The 15,780-nt window shown below is 39.5% G+C and overlaps 1 protein-coding gene across 1 annotated transcript; it reads right to left on the bottom strand.

The window, feature by feature from the left end:
- Positions 1-548: 548 nt before the first annotated feature.
- Positions 549-14,917, bottom strand: LOC139477287 (uncharacterized). Its single transcript, XM_071259841.1, has 5 exons — positions 14,725-14,917; positions 10,435-10,598; positions 8,865-8,968; positions 2,749-2,953; positions 549-674 (listed from the first exon to the last, which is right to left on the bottom strand). The coding sequence occupies exons 1-5, from the start codon at positions 14,915-14,917 to the stop codon at positions 549-551; spliced, it is 792 nt and encodes a 263-aa protein (XP_071115942.1).
- Positions 14,918-15,780: the final 863 nt, after the last annotated feature.

Genomic DNA, 15,780 nt, shown 5'->3' with positions numbered 1-15,780 from the left:
TCACTGAGCTTTTGCATTTGACTGATTCTTAAATCATTCCATAATTTAGACACTGTTTGCAGCTCAGCTTGTATGATGAAGGAGCTCCCACTTAACGTACCTCTTGGTGTTTACTAAACGTGGTTTTATGAGGCTTTTGTCACGGTAGTGATCTGCGCATGTCTTTAAAGGACAGCTTGAAAGGATTTATAGATAATGACTGATATAGAAATTATTAAACTCACGTGTTTGTCATGCTTATTTTACGACACTGATGCAAGAAATTGTGCTTTGCCATCGCCCTCGCTCCGGAAATACAATAATTCTGACACTCGTTTCGTAAAATCAGTATCAAACACATGCTTGTATAATAATCACTATATATTTCTCAGCGTTGACTGTGTATCAAATGTAGGTCTATATGATGAAAAGAATTACCCTCGACGTTAACTAGCGTGGTCACATCCACGGACGTAACTCGATAATCGACACTTGACAAAGTCAGGATATGGAATATTTGTAGAACACTTCGTCTCGATGGCCAAGCGATATTAAACGTTCATCGACAATCAGCACTTGTTGAAGCCCACCTGAAGCTTATGCCAGGCAGTGATCCCGTTTACTCCAGCATATCTCACTTCTGTGAAGGGGACTCGCATGTTGTTGACCATCAGAAGGGAACCGTCGAGGTATGTCTGCACAACACAATAAAGTTCACATAAAAGTTGCCTTGCTCTGTAAGCAGATTCATTTACTCCATGCTAATGTTTTCAGAATCATTATACTCGGGTACAGACATGTTGCGATGAACAAAAGTACAGATAGATATAACGCAAGATATTTAAACCTGTGTCTGTTACAACAACCGCATGATACATTAAAATGAACAAAAACAAAGCCCAGTGTTCCACTAGTACCATAGACAGAAACATGGATTGAAGGATGGACGAATGGAGGAATGGAGGAATGGATGGATGGATGAATTGATTGATGGATGGAGGGATAAACGGATGGATGGACGAATGGACGGATAGAAGAATGGATGGACGAATGGATGGATGGATGAACGGATGGATGGATGAACGGATGGATGGATGGTCGGATGAATGGACAGACGGACAGACGGACGGATAGATGGATGGATGGATGAACAGATGGATGGATGAACAGATGGATGAATGGATGAATGGATGGATGGATGGATGGATGGATCGATGAACGGATGGATAGACGAATGGATGGACAAATGGATGGATGAGGAACGGATGGATGGATGGATGGATGGATGGATGGATGGATGGATGGATGGACGGACGGACGGACGGACGGACGGATGAACGGATGGATGGATGACAGATGAATGATGGACGAATGGATGGATGGATGATGGATGAAAGATATATGGATGGATGGATGGATGGATGATCGGATTGATGGACGGATGAATGCATGAACAGATGGATGGATGAACAGATGGATGCATGAACAGATGGATGTATGAATGGATGAATGGACGAATTGATCGATGGACGAATGGATCGATGGACGAATGCATGGATGGATGGATGGATGAACGGATGGATGGACGAATGGATGTATGGACGAATGGATGGATGGACGAATAGATGGATGGATAGATTGATGGACGGATGGACAAACGAATGGATGGATGGACGAATGGATGTATGGATGGATTGATGAACGGATGGATGGACGAATGGATGTATGGACGAATGGATCGATGGACGAATGCATGGATGAATTGATGGATGAACGGATGGACGGACGAATGGATGGATGATGGATGGATGGATGGATGAACAGATGTATGGATGGATTGACGAATGGATTGATGGATGCATGGATGGATGAACAGATGGTTGGATGGAATGCATCAGACACCATATTTGTCACTGATGCGTCACATTTTGAAATGGCCTCCACAAAATAAGATAAGAAAGCGCTTTTGATGCCTTGAATACTGTAACCTTCTTCAAAGACTCTCGAGTCGTATGCCCATTTTTACAATCATGGTGGACAGGGCATTCTCGATTATGTCTCAAAAGTTGTGAAATGTAAACACCAAAGGCTACAGTTTCTGGAATGTTGCTCAACATGAAGGGAAGGTTGACTACTGGAAAGTTGAAATCACCCCTCTTGTCATACAGTCTTTTGGAGAATGTTTCGTCACTCTGAATCTTTATGCAAAGATCTAAATAAGACATAGATGAGGCGATACATTTTACTTGTAGTTCAGGTACTCAGGTACCAACAACTGTATTTGAACTTATTGGTCCAATGGCCTTGTTTAGGTTTTGACAAGGTAGGCAACAAGGTTCGGGCAGTTCCGGTATTGATCGTTATACAGTTACACTGTCAGGATCTGTTACGAAACGTCGCTATTGCAGTATGATGGAGAATTTGTTGTTGAATGTGTTTGTGCGGGTGTCAGTGGTAGGACAGGATTCGCTAATCTGGTCAGACAACGCCTGTTGTCATTACTATTCCATACTGATTCATAAACACAGGCTCGTTATATAGTTGTAATCGTACAAAAGACTCTGTTTATGGCAGGAATTAGAAATTTGGAAACTGATTTACTGCGTTTTGCTTATCTATAAGTGGTTGTCTACTTTGTTTCCCGAATCTAGTTGATATTTTCGGGTATGGGTACACTGTTTAACGTCTCTGTCTGCGGTTAAGAGTGGGAAGATAATTATAGTGAAATACGTCACTCATGTACACACTCACGCACTCTACACCATTTACCTGAAATACGCCGATGCCGACATGGACGTCAATTATGAAGTGGTCATAGTCGTTTGGGCGCCACCCTGAAGACGATTCTTGACGACCATATCCAGAACCATGGATCAGGGTGTTGAATATTACCTTAGGTTTGCGTAGCCACAATCTGAATGATGCCATGTAGACACGGGGATAGAGGTCTTGGCACTGAAGGAATATTTGGCTTCTGAAAAAGCAAGTTCAGATGTAGTGTATAACGTTTAAATGTGTGCCTCGTATGTTGTGGATGTTATAGCTCCCTGTAAACAGACCCGATAGGTGTGAGGAATCGCCATCTTTTTATCACGCATATGGTTTTGCTTACAGAAACACATCTGATATAACTGTGCTGTCCAACTCTGTAAGTGGGACAGTGAGTGAAGGGGCTGGGCTAACGGCGGTTGAAAACTTTTTCAGTTATTACATATCGTGTCAGTTAAATTAAGAAGCCACCTTGGTCTTGTGGTAGAGCGTCCGCCCGGAGAGCGGAAGGTCCGGGGTTCGATCCCCGGCCGCGTCATACCAAAAGACTTTAAAAGATGGTACTTGTTGTTACACTGTCTAGCGCTCGACATTAAGGGGCTAAAACAAGGACTGGTCGGCTCGGAGTCAGTATACTGTGTCTGAGTGGGGTATTCATGTTAAACTGCGGCATTGTATCTCAGTGAGCTAGCACTATAAATCGGCATCAGTCCGGACTAGTACAAGCAGCCACACACACACACGTACATGCACGTCGCTATATAAGTGCAATAATCTTGGACGCGACGTTAAACCCAATTTCACCTCACCTCAGTTAAGAAAAAACGCGACGGGTGGGAGTTGTTTATCGTACGATAAAACACTGCACTGTGTACGGGCACGATAGCAACATTCGGTGCAGCCTTTCCAAGGATGTCAATAAGTTGTCCAAGCTGTCAGATGTACATGTACCCGTGCGTGTGTAAATAATGATGTCTCCCAGAACTGAAACCGACCTTAGCAATGTCGGACAACTCCATGTTATGTACTGGGAAGTTAACTCTGGTAGTCGCCCAATGTACACCGAGATTATCTGCACCATTTCCCCCAATACGGATTGTCATATCTCTCCCACCTTTGGGTGCGGTCGTTCGGCCATTGCGTGCATCTGCGCTGTCCAGCCACATCTATGGGGAACAAGTCAACAGACACTTCACTCCTAAAAACAACGGAGTTATCACGTCATCAAGTTGCGAGCGCATGTTCGACTCTCTAGAAATGACGTCATACCAGAACACGGTTTTATCGTGAAATGAACCATGCTTCGTTCTTCATTGTTCTTTTTGGTGTTATCGCGTAGCTATCTAATATTGTGATATAGAATTGTGACTTTATGCGTTTACCAGGTTCTCAGCCGTTTACCACTTTCATGAGGCCTACGGCCACAGGCATTCAGCGACAAACCAAGAATCATAATCAGGGCAAATTTGAAGTCGACGTCAGAGGATACTGACACGCGTATGGGGGAGAACTCTGCATAGCGAACAACGAAACAGCCGCGGGTAGCGCCCCGTACTTAATGGCCGCACCCGCGACTGTTTCGCTGATCTTTGTAAACATACGGAATGACACTTGTACATCTTGTCATTCAACTTGCGCATGTATTCCCTAACATGGACAATTATCCTACTTTTCTATTGTATTGTATAGAGATAATTGCCATTATGTGTGTATTTATCAAGAGTAGGTGCACATATACATGAACACTATATTTAATAAAGTATATATCTGAAGATAAATAATATGTCTGGACAAGTACACAACATACGTGGTAAAGGGGTAAGTGTATTGTAATTTGCGTGTGTATGTCTCGTACGTGTTACACATATAATATGTATATATGATATCGTATGTGTTACATATAAATAATGATATGTCTGGTCAAGTACACAACGTGACGAGGTAAAGGGAGTAATTTGCGTGTGTATGTATCGTACGTGTTACACATATAATATGTATATATGATATCGTATGTGTTACATATAAATAATGATATGTCTGGTCAAGTACACAACGTGACGAGGTAAAGGGAGTAATTTGTATGTGTATGTATCGTACGTGTTACACATATAATATGTATATATGATATCGTATGTGTTACATATAAATAATGATATGTCTGGTCAAGTACACAACGTGACGAGGTAAAGGGAGTAATTTGCGTGTGTATGTCTCGTACGTGTTACACATATAATATGTATATATGATATCGTATGTGTTACATATAAATAATGATATGTCTGGTCAAGTACACAACGTGACGAGGTAAAGGGAGTAATTTGCGTGTGTATGTTTCGTACGTGTTACACATATAATATGTATATATGATATCGTATGTGTTACATATAAATAATGATATGTCTGGTCAAGTACACAACGTGACGAGGTAAAGGGAGTAATTTGTATGTGTATGTATCGTACGTGTTACACATATAATATGTATATATGATATCGTATGTGTTACATATAAATAATGATATGTCTGGTCAAGTACACAACGTGACGAGGTAAAGGGAGTAATTTGCGTGTGTATGTCTCGTACGTGTTACAAATATAATATGTATATATGATATCGTATGTGTTACATATAAATAATGATATGTCTGGTCAAGTACACAACGTGACGAGGTAAAGGGAGTAATTTGCGTGTGTATGTATCGTACGTGTTACACATATAATATGTATATATGATATCGTATGTGTTACATATAAATAATGATATGTCTGGTCAAGTACACAACGTGACGAGGTAAAGGGAGTAATTTGCGTGTGTATGTCTCGTACGTGTTACAAATATAATATGTATATATGATATCGTATGTGTTACATATAAATAATGATATGTCTGGTCAAGTACACAACGTGACGAGGTAAAGGGAGTAATTTGTATGTGTATGTATCGTACGTGTTACACATATAATATGTATATATGATATCGTATGTGTTACATATAAATAATGATATGTCTGGTCAAGTAACAACGTGACGAGGTAAAGGGAGTAATTTGCGTGTGTATGTCTCGTACGTGTTACACATATAATATGTATATATGATATCGTATGTGTTACATATAAATAATGATATGTCTGGTCAAGTACACAACGTGACGAGGTAAAGGGAGTAATTTGCGTGTGTATGTCTCGTACGTGTTACACATTTAATATGTATATATGATATCGTATGTGTTACATATAAATAATGATATGTCTGGTCAAGTACACAACGTGACGAGGTAAAGGGAGTAATTTGCGTGTGTATGTCTCGTACGTGTTACAAATATAATATGTATATATGATATCGTATGTGTTACATATAAATAATGATATGTCTGGTCAAGTACACAACGTGACGAGGTAAAGGGAGTAATTTGCGTGTGTATGTATCGTACGTGTTACACATATAATATGTATATATGATATCGTATGTGTTACATATAAATAATGATATGTCTGGTCAAGTACACAACGTGACGAGGTAAAGGGAGTAATTTGCGTGTGTATGTCTCGTACGTGTTACAAATATAATATGTATATATGATATCGTATGTGTTACATATAAATAATGATATGTCTGGTCAAGTACACAACGTGACGAGGTAAAGGGAGTAATTTGTATGTGTATGTATCGTACGTGTTACACATATAATATGTATATATGATATCGTATGTGTTACATATAAATAATGATATGTCTGGTCAAGTACACAACGTGACGAGGTAAAGGGAGTAATTTGCGTGTGTATGTCTCGTACGTGTTACACATATAATATGTATATATGATATTGTATATGTTACATATAAATAATGATATGTCTGGTCAAGTACACAACGTGACGAGGTAAAGGGAGTAATTTGCGTGTGTATGTCTCGTACGTGTTACAAATATAATATGTATATATGATATCGTATGTGTTACATATAAATAATGATATGTCTGGTCAAGTACACAACGTGACGAGGTAAAGGGAGTAATTTGTATGTGTATGTATCGTACGTGTTACACATATAATATGTATATATGATATCGTATGTGTTACATATAAATAATGATATGTCTGGTCAAGTACACAACGTGACGAGGTAAAGGGAGTAATTTGCGTGTGTATGTATCGTACGTGTTACACATATAATATGTATATATGATATTGTATATGTTACATATACATAATGATATGTCTGGTCAAGTACACAACGTGACGAGGTAAAGGGAGTAATTTGCGTGTGTATGTCTCGTACGTGTTACACATATAATATGTATATATGATATTGTATATGTTACATATCAATAATGATATGTCTGGTCAAGTACACAACGTGACGAGGTAAAGGGAGTAATTTGTATGTGTATGTATCGTACGTGTTACAAATATAATATGTATATATGATATTGTATATGTTACATATAAATAATGATATGTCTGGTCAAGTACACAACGTGACGAGGTAAAGGGAGTAATTTGCGTGTGTATGTATCGTACGTGTTACAAATATAATATGTATATATGATATTGTATATGTTACATATAAATAATGATATGTCTGGTCAAGTACACAACGTGACGAGGTAAAGGGAGTAATTTGCGTGTGTATGTATCGTACGTGTTACACATATAATATGTATATATGATATTGTATATGTTACATATAAATAATGATATGTCTGGTCAAGTACACAACGTGACGAGGTAAAGGGAGTAATTTGCGTGTGTATGTCTCGTACGTGTTACAAATATAATATGTATATATGATATTGTATATGTTACATATAAATAATGATATGTCTGGTCAAGTACACAACGTGACGAGGTAAAGGGAGTAATTTGCGTGTGTATGTCTCGTACGTGTTACAAATATAATATGTATATATGATATCGTATGTGTTACATATAAATAATGATATGTCTGGTCAAGTACACAACGTGACGAGGTAAAGGGAGTAATTTGCGTGTTTATGTCTCGTACGTGTTACAAATATAATATGTATATATGATATTGTATATGTTACATATAAATAATGATATGTCTGGTCAAGTACACAACGTGACGAGGTAAAGGGAGTAATTTGCGTGTGTATGTCTCGTACGTGTTACAAATATAATATGTATATATGATATCGTATGTGTTACATATAAATAATGATATGTCTGGTCAAGTACACAACGTGACGAGGTAAAGGGAGTAATTTGCGTGTGTATGTATCGTACGTGTTACAAATATAATATGTATATATGATATCGTATGTGTTACATATAAATAATGATATGTCTGGTCAAGTACACAACGTGAAGAGGTAAAGGGAGTAATTTGCGTGTTTATGTCTCGTACGTGTTACACATATAATATGTATATATGATATTGTATATGTTACAGATAAATAATGATATGTCTGGTCAAGTACACAACATGAGGTGGTAAAGGGAGTAATTTGTGTGTGTATGTATCGTACTTGTTACAAATATAAAATGTATATGTGTATATCGTATTTGTTACAGATACATAATGATATGTCTGGTCAAGTACACAACATGACGATGTGTGGGAGCAATAAGATAAATAATGTGTGATGGGGTTATGAGACTCGTTGAGGGAGGTTCTTCGGGGATTGAAATCAAGACTCGTGGCGTATCAAGCAAACACTGTACCTACTCCATCCTTTTGCCCTGCTGTACACTAGAAATCGTCAGACTCGGACATATCGGACATATCGGACATATCGGATATATCGGATATACCGGACATATAGGACATATCGGACATATCGGACATATCGGACACATCGGACACATCGGACATATCGGACATATCGGACATATCGGATATATCGGACATATCGGACATATCGGACATATCGGACATATTGGACATATCGGACATATCGGATATATCGGACATATCGGATATATCGGACATATCGGACATATCGGACATATTGGACATATCGGACATATCGGACATATCGGACATATCGGACATATCGGATATATCGGACACATCGGACACATCGGACACATCGGACATATCGGACATATCGGATAGTGATGATGTCGCTGTAACAATTCAACTTTTCTTTGAACTAACTTCGTTTGAGGGCGATGTGGAATCCCTCCCGCTAGTCCCCACGTCACTGTCATCCCAGGTTTCAGATTAAATCCCAGATCGTTGATGAGTTGCGTCCCAGTGGACTAGGGGTAAAACAATACATACACTGCAATTACAGGCGAACAATGAAGTATTAGTATACAAAAACATACACTCGCAGTTTATGTTACAACATATATCGTATCCAACACTTATAGGTACAATACGTACGTCTACAGTAGCATACACTCACAGTTTATGTTACAACATATATAAATATCCAACACTTATAGGTACAATACGTACGTCTACAGTAGCATACACTCACAGTTTATGTTACAACATATATAAATATCCAACACTTATTAAACATATGTACAATATCCCAAAATGTAGATATAAATACGTACATCTACAGTGGCATACACTCACAGTTTATGTTACAACATATATAAATAGCCAACACTTATAGGTACAATACGTACATCTACAGTAGCATACACTCACAGTTTATGTTACAACATATTTAAATATCCAACACTTATTAAACATATGTACAATATCCCAAAATGTAGATATAAATACGTACATCTACAGTAGCATACACTCACAGTTTATGTTACAACATATATAAATAGCCAACACTTATAGGTACAATACGTACATCTACAGTTGGATACACTAACAGTTTATGTTACAACATATATAAATAGCCAACACTAATAGGTACAATACGTACATCTACAGTAGCATACACTCACAGTTTATGTTACAACATATATCGTATCCAACACTTATAGGTGCAATACGTACATCTACAGTAGCATACACTCACAGTTTATGTTACAACATATATCGTATCCAACACTTATAGGTACAATATGTACGTCTACAGTAGCATACACTCACAGTTTATGTTACAACATATATAAATATCCAACACTTATCAAACATATGTACAATATCCCAAAATGTAGATATAAATACGAACGTCCTAAGCAGCATACACTCATAGTGTATGGTAATTAAACATGTGTACAATCTGCTTCACTTGTAGGTAAATACGTACGTCTACAGTAGCATACACTCCTAGTGAATGGTTAATAAACGGTAGTATCACCTTATTCGACAATCTGAAATTATATCTGTTTTTTTAATGTGTTCCTGACAAAAGTTAGTTTCAGGAATGAATAGAAAAAGAATTTTGGTCTATACTGTCCATACTGCATATTGAGTATAAGTCTAAAATATCGGAATACTTCACATTGTCCTTTAAGTTGTTGTCAGTGTTAGTTTTACTTAAGGTCGCCGTTATTACACACTAAAACGTGCATTTAAGTGAAATAATATGTGTGTATGGATAGAAAGTATTCAGGATTATACTGAATAAAAATAGTGTCGGAAAATAAGTATATCATGAGATTGTGTGCTAAATCTTCACTATAAAAACATATCACTTTCAATATTCTTTTCTGTGAAGTATGTATATGCACTTTTATATTTTGTTTAATATAAAACGTCATTATTCAAAGGCATCATGTGATTTTGGAAGTGCTGGAAGAACACCCACCACGTTTGATGACGGCTTCCCGTAGAAGCTGACATGTGGGACGCACTTGACGTTCACTATGTCCCAGGATGCTCCACTGAGGCAATGGAAGTGTCCAGGACAGTGTCTGTTCGAGTGGGACACACTCTTGTAGTTTACAGGACGTCTTACTTCATCGCAGGTGACTGAACATAAAGCATGCATGGCAGTTTACAGGACGTCTTACTTCATCGCAGGTGACTGAACATAAAGCATGCACGGCAGTTTACAGGACGTCTTACTTCATCGCAGGTGACTGAACATAAAGCATGCATGGCAGTTTACAGGACGTCTTACTTCATCGCAGGTGACTGAACATAAAGCATGCATGGCAGTTTACAGGACGTCTTACTTCATCGCAGGTGACTGAACATAAAGCATGCACGGCAGTTTACAGGACGTCTTACTTCATCGCAGGTGGCTGAACATAAAGCATGCACGGCAGTTTACAGGACGTCTTACTTCATCGCAGGTGACTGATCATAAAGCATGCACGGCAGTTTACAGGACGTCTTACTTCATCGCAGGTGACTGAACATAAAGCATGCATGGCAGTTTACAGGACGTCTTACTTCATCGCAGGTGACTGAACATAAAGTATGCACGGCAGTTTACAGGACGTCTTACTTCATCGCAGGTGACTGAACATAAAGCATGCATGGCAGTTTACAGGACGTCTTACGTCATCGCAGGTGACTGAACATAAAGCATGCACGGCAGTTTACAGGACGTCTTACTTCATCGCAGGTGACTGAACATAAAGCATGCACGGCAGTTTACACTGGTCACCGCAGCATCATGAGGTGAAGTTGTATTATCCAAAACTGGTTTCAACTTGCGATTTACAAAGTAGAAGACTTCTAGCTTATCTCAAGTTCAAAATACGTTGTTGCAACATGCAGATTGGTAACTGCGTTTTTACGTTCCAAAACTGGTTAACAGATTATATACAAAATCCATCCATCCATCCATCCATCCATCCATCTCGTGATCTTGATACAATACTATGTCATATGGAAATACATTTCTGACATCAGCACGTATTTTAACCATAGTTCCAACTCACAGCTCTTTTATAACTTTGAATTTTTTTATACAAAAAAGAATTGCACAGGTAGATTATTAGTAAATTTACTGTACCTAATAAAGTCGCTATATTTAATGTAATATCATAGATACAAATATGAAAGTTTGGAGCTCAATAGTCACATGTTGTCGTTGTACAAAGGCATTGAAAACTGTTCATTGTCATGTCACATAAGGCCACAAGGCTGCGCTGAGCTCACTATCTCGTAGGACAACCCCGGACAGCAATCACGGCTCTGCATCTCCTGGGCACTGATTGCATACGTGTAGGAATTGTGTCCTGCGGAATTCTGCGCCATTGTGAGTGTAACGCGTTGACCAGTTGTGGGAGAGTCTGCGGCGTGTTCTGACGTTGACGTACAAGTCGATCGAGTTCATCCCAGAGATGTTCGATTGGGTTGAAATCGGGAGATCTAGACGGCCAGAGCGCCCTCTGGTGGTCAATGATGGGAAGAAGGTGAGGTCGAAGAATTTGATTTGATTTGCTGTCAAATTTCCGTGAACCATAACCAAGTCATATCTCGTGGTGTAGGAGACACTACCGCCACCAAATTTGTCGAATTCACGTACACAATGTTTCGGCATCGCTAAACCACACTCGTCTCCAGTTTCTCAAATTCCAAGGCTGTCAGGCATGGTACCAACGCAAGTGTCGCTGTCGATGGATCTGTTGCAAAACAGGGATGATAACCGGTCTTCCGGGTCTGATTTCAGCCTCGCGAAGATGGTTCCTGACAGCCTGGTGCGATATCCTCCTCAAACCAGGGATGCGTACTGCAGTCTTCGCAGCTGTGGCATTGCCATGGCATAGGTGGAACAGTCAGTGTAGCGATCCTGTACAGAGGTGGTAACTCTTGGTCGGCCGGTGCAGTGCAATTGAACTGTGTGTATCGGTCACAAAGTCAGTAAATGGTGCTGTAGTGGACGTTGAAGTGGCGTGCAACAGAAGACACTGATTCCCCTCTTTGTATACGTCCTATGGCGATGTTTCGATCGGCAGAGGTGAGCATCAGCATTTTAACTTGAAAAATGTTGACAATTGAATGACAAATTATTGGCTTATGCTTGCCTTTATACACAAGTTACTTGCACGTGCATTTTGCTTTATTTTGATATTTTTGAACAAGCGTGAAAACAATGCCGTTTAAGACATTGCATATCGACAATTTGACCCACCGTTTGTCGAATATCAGGCCTCGAAAATTTTCCATTAACATATATCCAATTTAGTTACCGTTTTGTGCGTTCAATGAACTACAAGCGTACAAGCTACCACCGGTGCGTTTCTTCTTTTGAAGAGAATATATATATATATGCGTGTGAGTATATATATATATATATATATATATATATATATATATATATATATATATATATATACTCACACGCTAAAGAAACACAAGCCGAGTATGCAGTATACATGTTATTTATTTTCAACAGTAAAGACAAGAAATTCTATTAGGGCAAGATTGACAACAAATTGACTGAAGACAGTTTAATGGATTAAAAGGTAGATGACATAATTGTTTTTGTGTTTTTTCCAAATGTTAAGGGACCGTCTCCATGGTCTAATGGTAGAGCGTCCTGCCGGAGAGCGGAAGGTGCGGGTCTCGATCCCCAGCCGCGTGATACCAAAAGACGTTAAAAGATGGTACTTGTTGTTACCCTCTCTGGCGCTCGGCATTAAGGGGCTAAAACAAGGACTGGTCGGCTCGGAGTCAGTATACTGAGTGGGGTATTCATGTTAGGCTGTGGCATGGTATCTCAGTGTGCTAGCACTATAAATCGGCATCAGTCCGGACTATTACAAGCAGCAATAATCTTGGACGCGACGTTAAACAACATTTCACCTCACCTCAACTCACTCAAATGTTAAGGGTTTACACAGTTTCGGGTCAATACCCAAAATGACAGTCAATACCTGGTGTGACCACCATTAGTATTGATCACTGCCACATATTTCCTGTACATTTAGTGGTTTAGACGATTTGTGAAGGCCCTAGGGATCCTCCTGCACACATCCAGAGCTTTGCTTCGTTCATCGGCAGTTGTAGGGACTGGGCGCACATTGTGCAGACGCCTTTAAACCTCATCCCACAAGTGTTTGATGGGGTTCAGATCAGGGCTGAGGGCTGTCCACGGTAGAACACAGATGTTGTGTTGTTGCAGAAAGGCCATGGTAGCTCTGGCAACATGGCGACTAGCGTTGTCCTGCTGGAAAATGTGTTGTTGATGTTGTGCGAAAAATGGAACAACGTGAGGTCTGATCACTTGGTCGATATACCGCTGAGCAGTGACGCCATGTCCCCGACCTTGACCCACTTTAAGAAAGCACATGGATCCAAGTCTCGCATTAAGTCCAATCCCTGCCCATATCATGAGGCTAGGTCCACCCCATGGATCTCTTTCCACAACGTTTCTGTCAGCGAAACGATCACCTCGACGCAGCCAAATTCTGACTCTTCTGTCTGCATGGGAGACACAAAAGCGACTTTCATCAGAGAAGATGACACGCCTCCACTCACGATGACGCCAATTGCGATGGCCCTGTGCCCACTGAAGTCGTGCTTGTCGATGCCGTGGTTGGAGAACAGGACGACGTGCTTGTCGGCCACATCTGAGGTTGTTGGAACGGAGACGTCGGATCACAGTGTCCCGGCTCATGTGTCGATTATGTGTTCCAACGGTCTGTCGAGCACTTTCACTTGCAGTTAGGAACGGATGTTGCTGGTGTTGACGGGTAATCTGCCGATCTTGTCGAGGGATGGACACCCTAGGACGACCGCTCCGAGGAAGGTCATCTGTGGTCTGTGTAGCATTGTATCGATGCAGGAGACGGTAAATTGTGGTTATGTTAACGTTGAAATGACGGGCAACATCTTGGACAGACCCTCCAGCTTCCAAACGTTCTATAGCCTGGTTTCTCTGAATTTGAGTTAGGCGTGGCATTGTTGACCAAGGAGTGGTAGGTCCAAGAATCGGACAATATAGATAGATAGATAGATAGATATACAGTCAAGTCTCGTTAATCTGACACACACACACACACACACACACACACACACACACACACATATATATATATATATATATATATATATATATATATATATATATATATATATATATATATATATACATGTTGTATGCAGTTCCTTCCGAAGGTGTACGTTCAAACTGTCTTACCCTTCTTCATTATTGCTGTACATATCTGGTCTACGTGACGGTAGTCAGAAGACTGACACACCAACATCTTCTTGCAGTTAGTCCCCACACAGTACACACCAGGGACGTTGATGTTGCTACTGTTGCTGCTGTTGCTGTTGAGGATGTCTTTGACGCTGTTGCATAGAAAGATCTTGAATATTTCAAGCAACATTATACGTATATGTACCTTTCCTATGGGCCAGCTTGAGTGTATCACGTCAGGTATGTGTCACGTGGTTTGGAGACTCTTCAGCGTATTTCCCACGTGGTATGTTGTATGCACACTGTCTGCAATAATAACACGTAGAATAAGTGTCCATCAGAACATCATCAGTATACTTGTCATGAACAATAGAGAATATTAATCAACACACATGGAAATACTCAAGATCTTTGGGGTCCTGAAAAAGCAGGTTAACAGCAGGACTGCCCAACAAGAACAGGTATTCGTGTTGAATATTCCTGGAGACTGAACGTTAGATGAGTCTTTGCATTATGCTTCATATTGTTTTAGTTGGTTTGCCTCTTCCAAGCTCTATTTTTTTCATCGGTAATAGGTTTTGCGGTCTAAATATTAAATATAGTGATTAAGACTGAACAATTAACGTTAAAACAATTGTTATAGCTATTTTTTTCGGCATCATGTTGGGACGATAATTGTTGAAACTGTTCAATTATTGAGTATAATTCAAACGACGAATTGTTGATTACAAAGGGCAACGGATATTAAATGTTCCTTCTTCATTGTTCCAAGTCATAATGTTTCACCACTTCCCATTTAAATATTACTTCTTGATGAAAATGAACGTTTGGTCATATGTTAATCTGCATTTTGATGGCATCTTCAGCATTTAACATTAACTTTTCATGTTAACTGATCTGAAAATGTAATAAAGAAAACTTACGATCGACCCTAATACGATCATGGAGGACATAAATAACGGGGAGATCCGCGAACATTCGTTTTACAGCCAAAGAAAGAAGATCTGTCTTTTTAAAACGGCTTTTCCATGAATAGTTTAATGCACTCTGGGA

This window comes from Haliotis cracherodii, unplaced genomic scaffold (genome assembly GCF_022045235.1).
Source record: "Haliotis cracherodii isolate W230 unplaced genomic scaffold, xgHalCrac1.p SCAF_32, whole genome shotgun sequence".
NCBI lineage: Eukaryota > Metazoa > Mollusca > Gastropoda > Lepetellida > Haliotidae > Haliotis > Haliotis cracherodii.
Note: the sequence above shows the minus strand (reverse complement) of the source record. Positions and strands in the feature narration are given on the sequence as shown.